This window comes from Plasmodium malariae (genome assembly GCF_900090045.1).
Source record: "Plasmodium malariae genome assembly, chromosome: 11".
NCBI classification, from domain to species: domain Eukaryota; phylum Apicomplexa; class Aconoidasida; order Haemosporida; family Plasmodiidae; genus Plasmodium; species Plasmodium malariae.
Genome location: NC_041785.1, coordinates 741384 through 756323, shown reverse-complemented (window position 1 = coordinate 756323; position 14940 = coordinate 741384). Strand labels below are relative to the sequence as shown.

The window sequence follows — 14940 nt, the reverse complement described above, 5'->3', positions numbered from 1 at the left end:
ATTTATTTTTTTTGTGTTATTTTATTTTATATATATCTTTCGGATTTGTTCTGCACTAATTTTTCTTTCTCACCAAGTATCCTTTTTATTTTCTTTTAACTTTAATTACAGTTTTTGTTCTTTTTTTTTTTTTTTTTCTGCTAATTATAATTATACTTTTAACGTTAAATAATAGTTTGTACAATCAGCTTATAAAATAAATATATTTTTTTGAAATACCGTTATTCGTCGATATGCACTATTAGAAAGTTTAATGGTTAACACGCATATTAGTCCCTTTTTCTTTAATACTACATAGTAAACGTTTTTGTTTTTTTTTAAATTAACACAATTAAACTTTATATTGAAAAGTGTGTGCCGAAAAATATTATCATATAATTCTTAAATCATATAGAATTCTGTTCTATCCATATGATTTATTATTTTTTTTTTACAGTATTTAAGTTCATTGTAAAAATAAAGATCAATTCCTCAGGACGAACAATAATTTCAAGAAAAATGATTCTATCTAAAATGTGTAATAAATATTATAATATTCTTAAGAAACTATGAACATGGTTGTGAAGGTATATAAAACTTAATTATTATTAGTTCGTATGTATATATATATATGGACCTTTTTGTTTTTAAAATGTTTTACGTAATAAAAAAACTACTGCTTAATATTAATATTAAAAATTTTTACAGTATGTTAAAAACAATTTTGCAATATATAATGAAATAACAGAAAAAAGTATTCATAATTATATTATTCTCTATATAACTCCTATTATATTTATTATAAAGAAAAAATATATATATAATGGCTTTAGAAATAATACAAAATTAAAAGAATTTTTTATTTTAATTTCACTTATTTGAGGGGAAATTTTAAGTAAGCGTTTAATTTTTTTGAAAAAAAGTGCAAGAAAAAACAAGCTGTATATTTTAAACATGTTTGAATGTTTTTATTTTTAAATACAAATATTCATTTTGTGAAAAATTATTCAAAGCGTATTAAGAAGATATGCTGAATAAATGAGGAAAAAAATAAAATATGAATATGTATATATATACATGATACATAAGCAATACATAAATAAACATGTACATACATGCATATTTTTAATGTCAAAAATTGACATTTTTAACATATAAAAGTACTTTAACGTTAAATTAAAAGTATTATTCTGAAAAGAATTTGTATTTTGCTTTAAAGGAATAGAAAATTATTGTTATATTATTTTTTTGTTTATAAACACACCTTTTTAATTTTTTTTTTTTACTATTCCCCGATCCGTATATTTAATGTTTGTTCTTTCATTAATACTAAAATGTTTAAAATGAATTCCAGGCTATATGTTCGTTTAAGAAATATAAATCATTTAATTAGTAATCATAAAAATAATTATATAAAGCAAAAATTTATTGGAGAAAGTACATTAAAATGCAAAGAATTTTCGACAATAAAAAAGAATGCTCCTGCCAATAATAAATTAAACGAGATTAAGGACAAAGGGCTATCTGAAAAAATTGTCCACGAACATGAAGGACACACAAAGGGATTATATTATCATATAGATCATCATCATGGTAATCCACGTGATCATTTAAATGAAGATGGAACAAGAAAACATGAATACGATTTCGATAATTATCATTGGGATGATTATTGGTTAAGTACACCAAAACAAAATATTGTAATTGTCAATGGACAGAAAATGATTAAAGGAGAAGAAACTAAACCAATGGAATACTTATTCAATGTTAGTCAACAAAATATTCCTTTTTGGTCTAGAACAAGATTGAATGTTTGGGGAAATTATAATATGGTTTTAAAAGTAGAATTTCTATTTTTTTGGATTCCAACACTTATTATTTTTAGCATAGCCATTCCATGTTTCACGATGTTATATATGCTAGATGAAATAGTTCACACAACCATGACAGTAAAGGTTATAGGGAGACAGTGGTACTAATAAAAAAAAAATATATGTATAATATAAACACTATGAAAAGGGTTTATTCATTTCTTCCCAATTCTACGCAGTATTTTGTGTTGAGCGAATATTTATATAATGCACATATACATATTTATATATTTTTTTATGTTTTTATTAATTTTACTTCGTGTACATATTTTTGTTTGTAAGAAGAAAACACAGTTTGTTCTATCATAAAAATAAAATGTGTAATTTTAAATCAGAGGTTTTTCCCTCATCAACCTTTTTGTTACATATATGTGTGAATATTTTATTGTGTTGTTATGGCACAACTGATTTATATTTCTAAAGAGTTTTTCATCTTTCATACGAAATAGGCATTAGTTCTAAAACAATGCATTGGTTTATTTTTACAAATATATCTACTTATATTTGTTTGTGTTTACATGCATGTATTCACATTTAGGTATATCTATTTATATTTACGTGCATGTACGAGTATTTACGTTTATTTAATTTGTTTATTTAAATCTGTGTATATTTATTATTTTTTTTTTTTGTAATGAGTTAATTAAAAATAAAAGATAAGTGCAACACATGCATTTTACATATGCAAATTATACACATATATGTATATTTTTTTTAACATTTCACACCCTTTTCAAGGTATTGGATTTATGAAGTAGAATCACCACCAGAAGATGATGATGAGTAATTAAAGGATATAGTTTCATCTTATTCTTTTTTTCTCCTTTTTTATTGTTTTCTTTTTTTTCTTTTTTTTTACTCCTTGTAATATAATTGACATTAGTTCAAAACACTATATTAGTTGAAAGTTTACATTGTAGTTTTTATTGTACACGTATATATGAATAAAATTTATATTAAAAGTTAAACATTTATAAACGTATGAGATAACGCATGTACACGTATAGTAAATATATATATATATATTTTTTTTTTTGTCTGTACATTTTTGTTGCAACACAATATTATTTTACACATATATAAATATAAAATAAAGTTAAAAAAATATTAACACCATATTTTACTAAAAAAAAAAAGGTGACATATTAAATGAATGGAAAGTTATGTTTAAATAATAGAACTCATTCACAACTTTTTTGTGAAAATAGTTGTGAATTAACTTCATGGGAATTTCACTTCTTATGCACAGAATTGATTATTTCACTTTTGGAATAAATGTAACTATGAATTAATCTGTTCTTTTAAAAAAAAAATAATTTTATTTTTAATTAAATTTTTTTTTTTTTTTTTTTTTGTCTTGTGTAAAAATCCATTTGCATTTTGTGTTATAAAGTGTTAAAATAGCTTTAAATTTTTTTTTTTTTCAAATTTGCATGTATTGTTCATGTTAAAATGTGTAAATTCGTGTATATTTACAAATTATAGCTAGTTTTCTTATATAGTTAAGACAATATTAAATAAAAGAAAAAGGAACAGACTATGGTTGTAAGTTGGGAATGCAAATGCACACTAAAAATTATACTGAACACTTTTACAATTATATAATTTTCTTCTTTTTTTTTTTTTACAATATATGCATACATTCTTTTGTTTTAATTTTATTTTTTTAATATATTTTTTTTTTTATCTTATTTTATACATTTTTTTCACATTTTTTATTTTTTTGCTTTTATACATATATGTGTACACACATATATGCATATACATATAAATATTATGTATGTATATATATATATTTTTTTTTTTTTTTTGGTACTCTTTTAGTTCCCAAGAAATTCATATTATTTTTAAAGTAATATGTTATTACGTACTTTTTTTTTTTTTTTTGCATAAATATTTTAAGTAAAATATATAAATATTTAAGTTGCTAACAAAGAGATGGTACTTGTAAATTTATATTAAAATATATCTTTTTTTAACTTTGTTTTTTATTTTGTCTTTTTAGTTATTTTAATGCATTACGAAATTGGCAACTTGCATGTGCAAAAAGAATTTTTATTTTAACAAGTATCTTATATTTGTTTTAAGAACAATTCTTATTAATTAAAACTGTTTGTTTAAATATTGAAATTTAAAAGAAAAAAAAAAAAAAATAATAATTGGACTAAATATTAATATTTTTTTTTTCGTTGACAACTAAGAACACGCCCAAGTCCTTTATAGCACAGCTACAATCATCATAAATATATACATTTTTTATTAATACGTTATATCAGAGAAAATGCCAAGGACACTAGGTAAAGAAAAAGAAAGACGAATATTTGCATTTTAAAAAAAAAATATTTCTATTATCTGTTTGTTACGAAGGAAATACTTTCTTTTTTAAATTTACAATTTGGAAAGACAGATTTAAAATTTTTGTTTTTCACACATTTCATGTGCCCGATTATGTATGTATTGCATTGAAACTACATTTACATAATAAGGATGTGGTCATATATATGTTTATATATATATAAATATATAATGAAATATGGTGCAAATGAACCATGTGAATATTTCTTATTAGTAAGGATGCTATAATTTGCATAATTATTCACATTTATTTGTAGTGAGAAGGGGAGGTGACCCTGGTGTTATTACCGCTGTGTCATCTATAGTGCAACATCAAAATTTTAAGCGTATGTTAATGTTTGGATTGAGATCACTATCTGATTTTTGCAATCCCACATCAAAATCGTACAAAGAAAATGCATCTGATGCGCTGGATAGAGGTGCCGTAGAGCCAATAAAGAATGCAGTAACCAATTATAAGGATGATGATGACATTCTTTTTTGCGCAAGTAGAGTATTGCTTGCTATGTCTGATTATTGCTGTTCTGAGAAGGATTTAGAATCATTACAAAAATTAATTACAAGTGGTGGTGTAGAAGCTATAGTAGATATTATTAAAACAGTTCCCTCGGATCAAGACACATTAAAAAATTGTATGACGTTTATTCAAAATATGAACGATTCAAATGTACAAATAGAGGGGGGAGAACTTAGTACTGCTTTATTAAATGTGTTTACATCAAACACATATAACATTAAGTTGAGGGTTGGGATAGTATCTGCTTTGTCAGTTGTATCTAAATCTCCTGCTAGTTCAGAGTACTTGAACAAAGGAGGAGCACATCATAAATTAATAGATTATTGTTTATCATTTCAAACAATAAATGACGATACTGCAGAAATAGTTGAAGGAGTTTTTGATACAATTAAGAATTTATCTTCAAATGGATTTGTAGTTCCAACTATAATTGAAAAATCAGTTATAATTTTAGATAAATTTAAGTCTTACCCTAGAATTGTTTCAAAAGGAAGTGATGCTATGAAATGTGCTGTAGGACCAGAACAATTAACTGACTGTTTAAATGTACTAAAAAAAGCAGAGCAAGGATCAAAGGAGCAGGATTCTGCATTGGAACTACTGAGTTCCCTTTCATACATTTCATCTATAACAGATAAGGTTGTTGAATCTGGAGGAATACCTGTACTTATCGAATTAATCAATAGTGGTTTACAACAATATGAAAGTAACCCTGAAAAAATTTCTAGATTAGTAGCTGGAGCATCCAGAATGTTAGGAAGAATATCAAATAATCCTCCTCATGCTTTGATAGTATATGAATATGGAGGCATTGCCACACTTTGTACGGCATTGTCATATTTTCCTAATGATATCGATTGCGAAAGTGCTATATGTAATGCATTAACTCCATTTGTATCTCGATCTAATTATGTTAATGAAATAAACAGTTATTCATTATTTGCTTCCTTATTTCCTATTTTATATGCATCTTTGGAATCAATTGAATTAGCAAAAGCTAGTATGGCATGTATAGCTTCTGCATCAATGATAAATGAATTTCATGAACAAATGGTAAACAATCAAGCAATTGAAATTTTGTCAACGTGTATTCAATATCATTTAACAGAATTAGATTATCTTCTAAATTGTTTTACGACATATTTTAGATTATCGGAATACATAACAACAATTGAACCAATAAGTCAATATGGAGGGGTTACTGGTATTACGAATGCTTTATCAGCAGTAAGTAAGGATAGCGCAATATCAGAAATTGGACTGAAATTAATAAATAAAATGTTAACTGCGTCGGATTCCTTAAAATTCTTGAGTAATCAACAAGTGGTTGATACTGTATTAACTGTCATGTTAGAAAACGAAACTAAGGAAGTTATTATCCAAGAAGGAACAAAAATTATGGAGAAATTAGCTACTGAAAGTGACTGTCAAAGACATATATCTAATTTAGAATCGATTATAAATTTAGCAGAATCAAACCCAGAAGGTGCATACAAAACATTAGCAGCTATATCTGGATTATCAAGAATTCAATCGTTAAAAAGTATACTAGAATCCAAAGGAGCTGATTCTTGTATTTTCAATGGTATTAAAGTATGGATCGAGTCACCAAGATTTAATGAACAGACTAAGTTAATTAAAGCTGCGTTAAAAACTATAAAAATATTAAAACTAAATGCAGCAACTACATTACATGAGGTGATAGCGTCCATAGTTGATATAATGTGTATTTCTCAAGTAAAAAGATTAGCAGAAGGGGAGGAACCAGATGATAATATACTGATAACATCTGCAGAATGTATAAATTATTTAACAGAAGTATACAAAGTAAGCAATAAAGAAATTGTAGAGGCAAGTTTAGACAGTATATTTAAATTAATGAAAAAATATTCAGAATCTCGTTTAACTCAAACGAATTTGCTTGCAGCGATTAACAATATAATTTTAAGTAGCAATGTAGTAGGTTCAGAAAGTTTGGTTAATAAAGGATATGTAAAACAAATTGTGACATATATTCATAAAGTTCCTATGTATGTGGATGTTCAGATAATTGGTTTTAGTGTCTTAGGAAACGTACTTAAGATTTATCCTGATTCACTGGATGCTATAAAAAAAGCAAATACATTAGTTCCACTTCAAAATGCCTTAAGGACCCATGTAAAAAATCCTAAACTTAAAACAACATGTGCTCCTCTGTTAGCAGTTCTGATGCCATTAGATTCTTTGACGAAAGAAATTGAGGATCTTTTAAAATTATGTGATGAATCTATGAAAGAAAAAGATCTTGTACAATTGCATGAATATTTAGTTTCTTTAAATGAATTATTATTAACAGCAGAAGCAAGTAAAATATCTTCTCGTTGTAACATAGGAGAATCTCTTCGTAATATTGTAGCGTGGTTAAAAAAGAATCCTAACTGCTACAAAGAAACAAGTAACAAAGATTATAGCATTTTAGGAAGAAGTTTATATGATGCTATTATATCAGAGGTTGCCCATGCATGTATAAATATTTCTCAAACAAGAATTGGATTAGTGCATCTAACTAAAAGTGATATGGTATCTGTATTAATAGAGGCGGAAAATCTTTTAGTGTTCCCTGGAGATGATCACACGGAAGAAGCAGTTTCTAATATATTAGAATCTCTAAGTTTATTACTCAAACATGATATTACAAATGCAGATTTAGCGTTTAACTTAGGTTTAGTTAATAAATTGTGTGAAGGAATAAATTACTTTTCAGAATCGGACATGGTTATAAAGAGTACCTTTGGATGCTTGGCGCATATGTGCACAAGTGAAAAACGTGTAAATCAATTAATTAGTCATCCAGAGTACGATACACTTATATCGCTAATTGTGAGTTTAATAGGTAATTCAGAAAAAAATAAGAATTCTAGAGGAAGTGCAATAAAAGCTTTACATGAATTGCTAAAAACTGAAAATGAAAATATAATAACAAATATATCTAAGAAAACTCGTGTTATTGACAATCTGTTTAAAATTATGGGAGAATATCAAGTATATTTGCCTATTGTTCAGGACAGTTCAAAATGTTTAGCATTTTTTGCTGATCACATTAATATAGAAGAGCAGATGAAAATAGATAAATATTCTGCTATGAAAATATTGCTAGAAACGTTAGGTAAGAATAAGAATGATGAATCAACAGCTCTAGAAATAATGACTGTTTTAGTTAAATTATGTAATGGTAATGATAAAATGAAACTAAGAGAATTGGGTGCTGTTGATATCATTTCTGATGTGACTATGATTTTCAACGAAAATGAGGAGATATCAAGATTAGGAGGAGTATTGTTCTCATATATGGGTGCTGATGAACAAGTAAAGAAATTGATGAAATTAATATTAAATGTTAAAAGTAGTGATACTGATGCTGTCCAAAAAATAGATAACTTGACTAGTAAACTAGAGATGTTTTTAAGAGCCCCGTTAGAAAATCCTCAGGATGCTTTACAATATACAGAAGCCACACTGCAGCAATTAAATGGCTATTTATCTTCTGAATTAGATAACGTTTCTTTACAAGCAAATGTAGCTTTAGTTACAAAAAGATTAGTAGATCGTGTGAAATATGATCATGAAGATCAATTGGGAGCATGGGCTGTAGCTTCTGCGGGCATATTAAATCAATATACAGATATGATTGCAAATAAAGTTGGATTGTCAAACTGTAAGTTTGTATCATCTGTTTATAGTGTTTTAGCTGGATGTGTCTTGAATCCATATACAAAACAATTGGTAATGGATAAACTATCACCGATAGTAGACAATTCATATGATGTATTGGAACAGTATAAAAATAAGCCAAACGTTGTTCAAGGAATTTTTGAATTACTGGAACAGGTGGCGAAAGATGAAGAAGGAGCTAAACTGCTCTATATGAAATGGAATGGTTCAATGGGCAATTTAGTAGAACAGACAGTAGCAGTTATGAATTTGAATAGAGCAAACGATTGCGTCTATTTGTCTGGAATTAAATTATTAGGTGCTATTGCAGAAACGTCAAGCACATCTGGATATGTAAATGATATGGATGCTGGTCATGTAATAGAATCATGTGAATTGTTGTTAAATTTGGGTTCACCTAATGATAGAACTGTTGAATTTATAAATTTAATAGATACAATGGTTTTATCCAATATCCTAGATGAGAGAGTAGCTTCCGAAACTCTTAGAAAAATTAATAATTTAGTATCAGAAGAAAATTTATCTAGTTATCCAACACAAGACAGAGTAGATATCATAAAGTCATATGCAAACTTGCTGAAAGATTCAGCTGCCACAGGACTATTTACACATATTAATCAAGCAGATAAATTGAATGCGTTGAATAATTTAGCAAAGTTAATGGAATATGAATCAAATGAAGAAGTACATGTAGCTGTCTTGGAAGCACTGAGTGAGATAGCATCTTTAGATGCATCAACAGCATCAAAAATATTAAATTCTGCTTTGCCTTCTATTATTCAAAGTAATCATGATAATATAATAAACGATGCACAAACGACCGAAGCATTTTTGCAAACTTTGGAAAAATTATTAGTTAATGAAGGAATAGGTCGACAGCTTGCTAATAATGATGAACTGACTAACTTATTAGAAGAGTTAGAAAATAGTCTTGAAGAAAGGAGGAAAGAACTAGGTGATGAGTTTGTTAATAATATGAAAATGAAAATTAATAATATACGTAATGCTGTAAATGATGACAAGCCGAAAGAGAAAACATGTAAATATATATATGATTTATTAACAGAATATAAAACAAAGGAAATGGAAATTAATGTTTTAAAAGAACCATCCTTAGAAGAAGATATGAATTTTGTATTGGATAGAGTAAGAGTGTATAATAAGGATAATCTATTACCAACAACGGAAGATGGAATAGACAATTCGTATGGTTATATGGCTATAGAACTATTTTGTGAGAACAGTGATAATATTGGGGAGCTTATAAAGAAAGGATTTCAGACTACCGCTTTTAGTTCATTGGTAAAACAAAGTAATGAAAATGTAAAACATTACTCATGTCGTGCGTTATGCGCTTTTACAAAAAATCCAAAGGGTTTAGAACAAGTGGTTAAAGAGATAAAGGATTATGCGAATATTATAAGTAAATCTGTAGGTAATTTGTGTTCAGAAGAAACGTTAGAAAAGGATGATAAAGAAGACTTTCTAATAAATCGTGTTTTGTTAATTGATAGAACAGCTTATAATAGAAATGTGTATGACAACACAAAAGCTATTCATTATTTAATAGATATATGGAATCAATATGATCATGGGGATTATTCTATTTCGTTATTACGTCACACCTTTCGAGCTATGAGAAAAGTTGTATCTGACGCACATGTGGAGACATTATTAAAGGCAGATGTGTTAGTTCGTTTGACCAATATTATAAACAGTACTGATACAGATAAAATTATTTATCCAGATGTTTTGTTTTTAGTTGGAAGTTTATCAGTAGTAAAAGAAATAAAGACACAAATTGGAGAAATAAAAGGTGTAGATGCATGTGTCAGTTTATTATATAGATCATTAAATAAAGAAGAAATGGAACCAACTATAACAAACAGTTGTTTGGCGTTAGCTAATATGTGTATAGATCACAAGGTTAATTCTAGTATATTTTGTAATTTAAAAGGACCTGATTTAAATGTACAAATTTTAAGAGAATATAGATCTAATTTTGATGTAACAAATGCAGCTTCTGTTTTACTTTGTAACATTTTATTTAGAAATGAAGACATGAAAAAAACTTATGGAACGAATGGTGCTCCTGCTGAATTAGTAGAATGTTTAAAAAGTTATGATGGCAGTGATAATAAAAATGCTGTAAGATGTATTGAGAGTTTGTTTAAAGCTATTTCTAATCTGTCTTTATATACAACAAATGTTAAATATTTTCTAGATGCACAAATTGAGGTTTCCTATGAATCATGGTTAAATAAATTAAATGAATATTTTCCTGACGCTGAATTGGAGACAGGTTTACGTACGTTATCAAATTTAGTTATGGAAAATGAAGAAAGAAATATGAAAAATTTTGGAATCACATTAATTCCAGTGTTAAATGTGTTAAAACAGAATAGAGAAAATACAAAAGTCATATTTTTTTTATTAGATATTCTATGTTCTTTATGTAGATTACATGAAAATGCCAAAATGTTTGCTGATAATGATGGAATAGAAGCAACTATAAATGTGATACAATTATATGATTATGATATTAATTTACTAACTTTAGCTATTCATTTATTAAGTAATCAATGTAAAATTGAATCTAGTTTACCTTTATTAGTAAAGGCAGACGCTTTTGGTATATTAATTAGTTGTATGGAAGCAGAAACAGAAGAGTTTGAAATGACTGAATTAGTTGTTTCTTCTCTTAGATGTGTTAGACGTTTAATACAATCTGAAGAATTAGCCTATGAATTTTGTAATTGTGGTGGAGTACCTTCCATAGCTAATCTTATATGTAAGTCGGTTAAAAAATCAATTGTAATGTTAGAAGCATTACGTTTATTACTTTGTATATTATATTATACACAAAATATAGAAGGTGTAACAAATGAATATAGTGAGGAGGAAGAAGAATTACATAATGCAAGATTAGGTGGTTGGTATAACATTAGTATGGATAAAGAAATGATTGATATAATATTACAATCTGTACTAACTTGTGCAAATGATAATAATCATTTGAAACAGTTGAGATTACAAAAAGTATCACTCGGTTTATTAGCATATTTTGCATACCATAGATTAGGTATTATTTCGATGACCGCATCTGGTTTTGATAATTTAACGAGGGAGAATTTAAATAATTTTGGAGGAGATTCTGTTATTATGCAATTATTGGCTCTGTGTATAGATAACATTGCAATGTATTCAGCAGAAGTGTATGATAGGACTATTTCACGAGATATTGTAAAAGGTTTTAAGTCGTCTATATCAAAAATGAGTAATAAAAAGGAGGATAAACAAATTGTACAAAAAGTTGAGCGTACATTAGATGCAATGAATTCAGCAGAAGACCCATTGGATGCATTTAAAGATACACTACTAACTTTTGACTTTAATTTATCTGAATTTGATAAAGATCCATATGTTAATGGTGTACACGATTTAGCTTCGAATATTAAGGATTCTTTAAGAAAAGGTGGTTCGTGTAAAATATATCATAATAGTGATCAAAGAAAACCATTTAAATGGAAAGCTAGCCAAGACTTGAGTACCTTGGAATGGATAATCGGTGATGATTCAGATCATATATTTAAAATATCTGTGGTTCGTATAAAAAATATATCGAAAGGATTAGCACATCCGTTATTAAAAGCAAGTAATAAACGAGAACCTAGAAAAGTGAATGCAAAGGTAACATTATGTATCTATGGACCACCCACTGAAGATTTCCCAGAGGGACTAGAATTACCAATTAAAACAAAAACGCAAAAGGAGAGAGACGCCTTTGTAGATTTGCTTGTTCTTTGGCGTGACGCCGCTAGCTATAATTATTAAGTTGCCCCCCACCCCCCAAAAAAAAAATGAAAAAATGAAGCAAAATAAAAAAAAATAAAAAAGCAGCTTTTGCACGCCACATATATGAAATATAATAGTATATGAAAAGTATAAAAAACACATAACACATAAAACAGATAACACATTAAACAGATAACACATAATACATAACACACAATACATAACACATAATACATTAAGCATAAAACATTTGTTTCTTTTCAAATCATTCGTTCTATTTTCCCCTTCCCACTAATTTAGTCTACCGGAATTGTTTTCTTTTATCTGTTCTTGTTTTTGTATATGCTCCGTGTAGCTCTATTAAATTGCTATTTTGTTATATATTTTTTTTTTTTCCCTTCCTACTTGAGTACTAAAAGAGGAGAAAAATGAAATAAGAATAGTATAAAATTATATTACTTTTTCTTTTCCAATTTTCCTTTTTCCCCGGTTCCATCCGCTTGTATGCGTGAGCCCATTTTACAAAATGTTATATCACAAAAGAATACTCAATAAATATATAATAAAAAAAAAAAATAAAAAATATATATATATAGTGTACATAACGATTTTATTGCATATTTTCATTATTCGTAGGTGATTTATATATTTGCGAATGACTTAATTTACCTAATAAATTAAAAATTTGCTGTATGTATTGTTACTTTTTTTCAGTCATTTTCCCCTATACCAAAATAATTATAATTGTTCAGGTTAATTAATTTTATGGGAGTTTATTTTCAATACATATTATCATAAAATTGTATTAAAAAATGTTATAAAATTTTTGTGATGATTTTTTAAAGATAGAAATATTATAAATAATTTTACAGTTAATGTTATTTATTAGCGTGTTTGAATATGTTAGGTTGTTGTTTAAAAGGCTGTTTTTAATAAATATATGTAAAGTATACATTTATATAAATGTATATGTACATACGTGTAGAGGGTATATTATATATATATATACATAGACATATGCGATATGCGCATAATAATGCACCAATATGTAATATAACCGAATTAAAAATATATATACGTATAAGCATTTGTGTGTATATGCATATATTTACGAAAAATGGAAGGTAAAAAAAAGGAGTTCTAATCTTTATTATCCATATCATCATCCATTTTAGGCGCTAAGAAAAATTTCACAAATCCAACTTTTAAAGTATCTGCGTCGGGAGATGTATCTTTTATTTCATATTTAAATTCAATAGGTCTACTATCACTTAATCCTAAGGTAACTACGTCTGACAAAATAGTGGATTTTGAAAATAAATTTAAATATTTTATAGCAAAAGATTGTTTAATTTTTTTTTTCGATTTTATAGTAACACCAACATCATCTTCACTTGTTGATTCTCTTGGTTTTAATGCAACTTCTGCATCTCCTACTAATCCCTTTGTTGTAAATTTGATACTATTGGAATCTATTTCAATAAATACTGTATCTGAGAATTCAGATAAATTTCTAAAAATATTTGTTAATTCTTTACTACTTAATTCTACTTCTGCATCAAACCCTTCTTCACAATCAGGGATATTAAGGGAATCTAGTTCAATGGACATTAATTTTAAAGAAAAGTTTGTTACTTTATCTTCTTTATTATTTTCAAATACAAAGTTAAGATTGTCTTCATCATCTTTACTGGATATAACAACAGATTCATTTGCTCCACATAACTTAAAAACTTTATTTAAGGATGCAATATTCACACCTAACACTCTCTCACGATCACATCTATAATGAGAAAACCCAGAATCTACTAAGTGTAAACTAACTAACGAGACATGGTTCCCATCTAATGCTTGTAATTTTAACCCACTTTCATCGGCATCAACATTTGCATCGTTCACTAAATCTTTGATACATTCAAATAATTTTTTCAAAATAGATGCATTATTTAGTTTAGCTTCTAACATTTTTCTCTTTGTGGATGTTTAAGTGTTTTTATTTAATGTCTTAAATTTGTATAATCAATTTGTTATATATAAATATATGCATACATATGTACATATATATATATATATATACATATAACATACACACACATATATGTGTGTTTTTTTTTTTTTTTTTGTGTGCTTTCTCCTTTTAGTAGCCCTTTTTTAATGGTTATATTTTGAACTGCAACAACTTTCTACTCTTTTTTTTTTTTTTTTATTATTAAAGTAGGGACTTTTTATTAATTTCTTAGGGTTTATTTATTTTAATTTATATTCTCTATTATTACAATGTTTTTTTTTTTTTTTTTAACTTAAAGTGTTCTTAAAAATATGTATACTCTCTCAATAATATATTTCCTATGTCACTAAAAAAATGAACGTACATATATATGTAAAATATATACATGAAATGAAAAAAGAATGTTAAGTTATTTACTAAATAAAAAATGTATTGAACTTCTTTTAAAAACTAATTTTTTTAGATGATGTGAAATCCTGAAGTGCCGTTATACCTTTTTTGCATATTGCTCTTTTGTTATATTTGCATATTTTAGCTTTTTTTTTTTTTTTTTTTAAAATGAAAATAGCTATTTCACGCATTTCACGTATTTCACATATTTCGTTTTATATACATTATGAGTGTATGGATAGGAAGAGAGTATTTTCATTAATTTTTTAATTCAAAGTGTAATTGTATCTACTATTCATTCCATTTAAAAAACG

At 26.7% G+C, this 14940-nt stretch overlaps 3 protein-coding genes across 3 annotated transcripts; 2 read left to right on the top strand and 1 right to left on the bottom strand.

Moving 5' to 3' along the window:
- Window positions 1-1322: 1322 nt before the first annotated feature.
- Window positions 1323-2637, top strand: PmUG01_11024400 (cytochrome c oxidase subunit 2, putative; the record flags this gene model as incomplete). The annotated part of the gene is made up of 2 exons (XM_029005889.1): window positions 1323-1951; window positions 2589-2637. The coding sequence occupies 2 exons, from the start codon at window positions 1323-1325 to the stop codon at window positions 2635-2637; spliced, it is 678 nt and encodes a 225-aa protein (XP_028862433.1).
- Window positions 2638-4539: 1902 nt separating this feature from the next.
- Window positions 4540-12267, top strand: PmUG01_11024300 (conserved Plasmodium protein, unknown function; the record flags this gene model as incomplete). The annotated part of the gene is made up of 1 exon (XM_029005887.1): window positions 4540-12267. One exon carries the CDS (start codon window positions 4540-4542, stop codon window positions 12265-12267), a length of 7728 nt encoding a protein of 2575 aa, XP_028862432.1.
- A 1101-nt stretch (window positions 12268-13368) lies between these two features.
- Window positions 13369-14193, bottom strand: PCNA1 (proliferating cell nuclear antigen 1, putative; the record flags this gene model as incomplete). The annotated part of the gene is made up of 1 exon (XM_029005886.1): window positions 13369-14193. One exon carries the CDS (start codon window positions 14191-14193, stop codon window positions 13369-13371), a length of 825 nt encoding a protein of 274 aa, XP_028862431.1.
- Between the last annotated feature and the right edge of the window lie 747 nt (window positions 14194-14940).